This window comes from Sardina pilchardus, chromosome 7, assembly GCF_963854185.1.
Source record: "Sardina pilchardus chromosome 7, fSarPil1.1, whole genome shotgun sequence".
NCBI classification, from domain to species: domain Eukaryota; kingdom Metazoa; phylum Chordata; class Actinopteri; order Clupeiformes; family Clupeidae; genus Sardina; species Sardina pilchardus.
The window spans coordinates 28,666,726-28,669,225 of record NC_085000.1 but is presented as its reverse complement, the minus strand read 5'-3'; the positions used below and the strand labels follow the sequence as shown (position 1 = coordinate 28,669,225).

The 2,500-nt window shown below is 52.9% G+C and overlaps 1 protein-coding gene across 1 annotated transcript in view; it reads right to left on the bottom strand.

Annotated features, from left to right (window-relative positions):
• Positions 1 to 2,500, bottom strand: part of LOC134087871 (ERC protein 2) — a 283,328-nt gene that overhangs the window by 81,311 nt on the left and 199,517 nt on the right. Inside the window, exon 14 of the mRNA XM_062541676.1 lies at positions 667 to 814. Coding sequence (XP_062397660.1) covers positions 667 to 814 — 148 coding nt within the window. The remainder of the gene's footprint in view (positions 1 to 666; positions 815 to 2,500) is intronic.

The window sequence follows — 2,500 nt, the reverse complement described above, 5'->3', positions numbered from 1 at the left end:
CCTGTCACTGAACCGTTTTTTACTGATCAGGAAACAGTGACGCGGGCCAAAGCGGTAAACGGATAATGACGCCCCTCCACCTTACCCCACCCCTCGCCCCCCCCCCATTCCCCGAAATGCCAGCGTGGCCTCTCCTCCGACCAACAACTGTTTGTGTTTACGAGCCGTGAGCGAACGGCAGAAGCATCCCGGTCTCGGCTTCTTTCTCTCCACTGCCCCCCCCCCCCCTCTATTGCTTCCCAGAATGCTGTGTGAGTCAGACAGCCATGTCCCCTCCGGCCCTGGCCAGACGCTAATGCTAACCGTTAGCCGTGGGGTCTGATGTGGTTTATGTGATTTAATACACCTAGTTGAATCAGCAGGAGGAATGTAAAGGGCCACTTCCCCCCGATGGTGCATCACATGTAACGGGATACGCTGGGAATGCAGCCTGCGCCGTGAGAGCTGATAGCTCAGCCAGGGCCCTGATGATGAAACTGATGGTTGACTGACTTGCATCTATCTCCCCTATCGGCCCACCTTGTTGACTCAATGGAATGTTTTCCAAATCATTGCAAGCCCCGGACAAACAGACCACAGGGATTGGATTGGCCGGACAGGGGCGGGGGGTTTTGATTGGCGGGCGGGGTCGCCCAATCGGAGAGAGAGAGAGAGAGAGGCCCTTACCTGCTGCTTGAGCTGGTGCATGAGGCGGTCCTTCTCCCTCTTGAGGGCCATCACTTCGTCCTGGGTCTTCTTCTTCTTGGAGGCGGAGAGCTCCAGCAGGGCGATGTTCGCATCTTTCTCGCTAATGGCTGCCAACAGGGCTTGCTGCCTGCGGGGATGAATGGGAAGAGAAGAGGAGGAGGAGGAGGAGGGTTAGAGCTACGGTAAGTCGTTACTCTAATCCACACCAGATCCGCAGCCCAGCCGAGCGCAAACCACATAGACAAAAAGCGCTCACTGGAGAAAACACACACTCTCATACTTACGCATAGTTACAGTCACAAAGCAGGGGGGGTGGGCAAGAGAGAGAGAGTGAGGGCAGGTGCGCAGTGTAATGGGTCGCATACCGTCGGACCGCAATACCCACAACCCCCTGCACTCACATCCTGTCATCAGAGAGATTCTTCGGTAATGGCGGTAATTTTTGCCGGGATCAGACCATTAGGACAGGGCACGGCTAGCCACCGCGTCATGCCGCTAGCGCTAGTCATCCGGCGAGGATGCTATAACTCATCCTGTGTCAGACGGTCACACACACACACACACACAAACACACTCACACACACACACACATGTGCACACACACACACACACACACACGCATATACGCACACACAAAAACGTACGCGCATACACACAGATTGAATTATATTACTTGCAGGCAATCACACACACATGTGTTTCATCCCGCCAGGGCTTTATAGCACTGCAGAGCAGAGTGGAACATGAAAGTCAGGATGGGCTTTAATACGTCCTCCATATCACAGGCATCTCGTGAGATATGGGCCAGAGCCCGAGCTCTGAGAGGGTTCTGTGTATATGATCGGGACCATATCCTGTCAGCGCCCGACACTAACGGCGCTCCTCGAGATCCGAAGAGGAGCCATATTTATGGTGATAGCCGGACCGTAGTCGTTTCGCGACAGCTTAAAACGGAACGATCCAGATGACGGCGGGCGGCGAGTGAGCGAGCGAGCGAGCGAGCGAGCGGTGCGGAGGCTCAAACGCAGAGCGCCGGCGCTGATGCGCTCATGGAGACCCCTGTGCCCTCTACAGAAATAGCTGTATATAGAGAGAATGCTTTACATTCTTTGGCTTGAGACTTTTGGCAGAGGGAACTTCCTGAATGGATGGTTCAGTTCTACAAAAGTCCAAATGTGTGTGTATATGTGTCTGTGTGTGTGTGTGTGTGTGTGTGTGTGTGTGTGAAAGAGAGGAAGAGAACCACTATCATTTAAACCAACCTAAATAATTACAATTTCTGTTCTATGCAGGGCGGTGCTATACTTGATGGAGCGGATGAGAGCACAACTCTGCGAGAGGTAGGTAGTGCACGAGGGGGACTCTCTATGGACGCGTTTCAATTAAAAGCATTTCTGTGTTCGTCGGGGGGGAGAGAACAAGAAAAGCAAGCGAGCGAGAGAGAGAGAGAGAGAGAGAGAGAGAGAGAGAGAGAGAGAGAGAGAGATGTTTTTGTTCCATGATTTAAGTTCTTTTAGTAATAACTCCATTCCGAAAATAAACACCCACTCGGAGAATAAAGTCCTATTGCCTTGGAATTCCGAACGCTGTGTTTTCGGTACAATTATCTGAGCGAAACATCTGGATTCTCCCATTCGCTTCGGCTAATGGCGCCGTGACCCGCGCAGAGTGCTGACGTGGACTTCAAACTTTAATCGCTCAATTAATCAAAGTGCCCCGGCCGTCTGACGCGAGTATCCCTCCGTCTCCCGACACCTTGCGTGTTATTCCTCTCCGCGCTCGCTAAGAGCCGGACAGGGGGAAACAGAGAGAG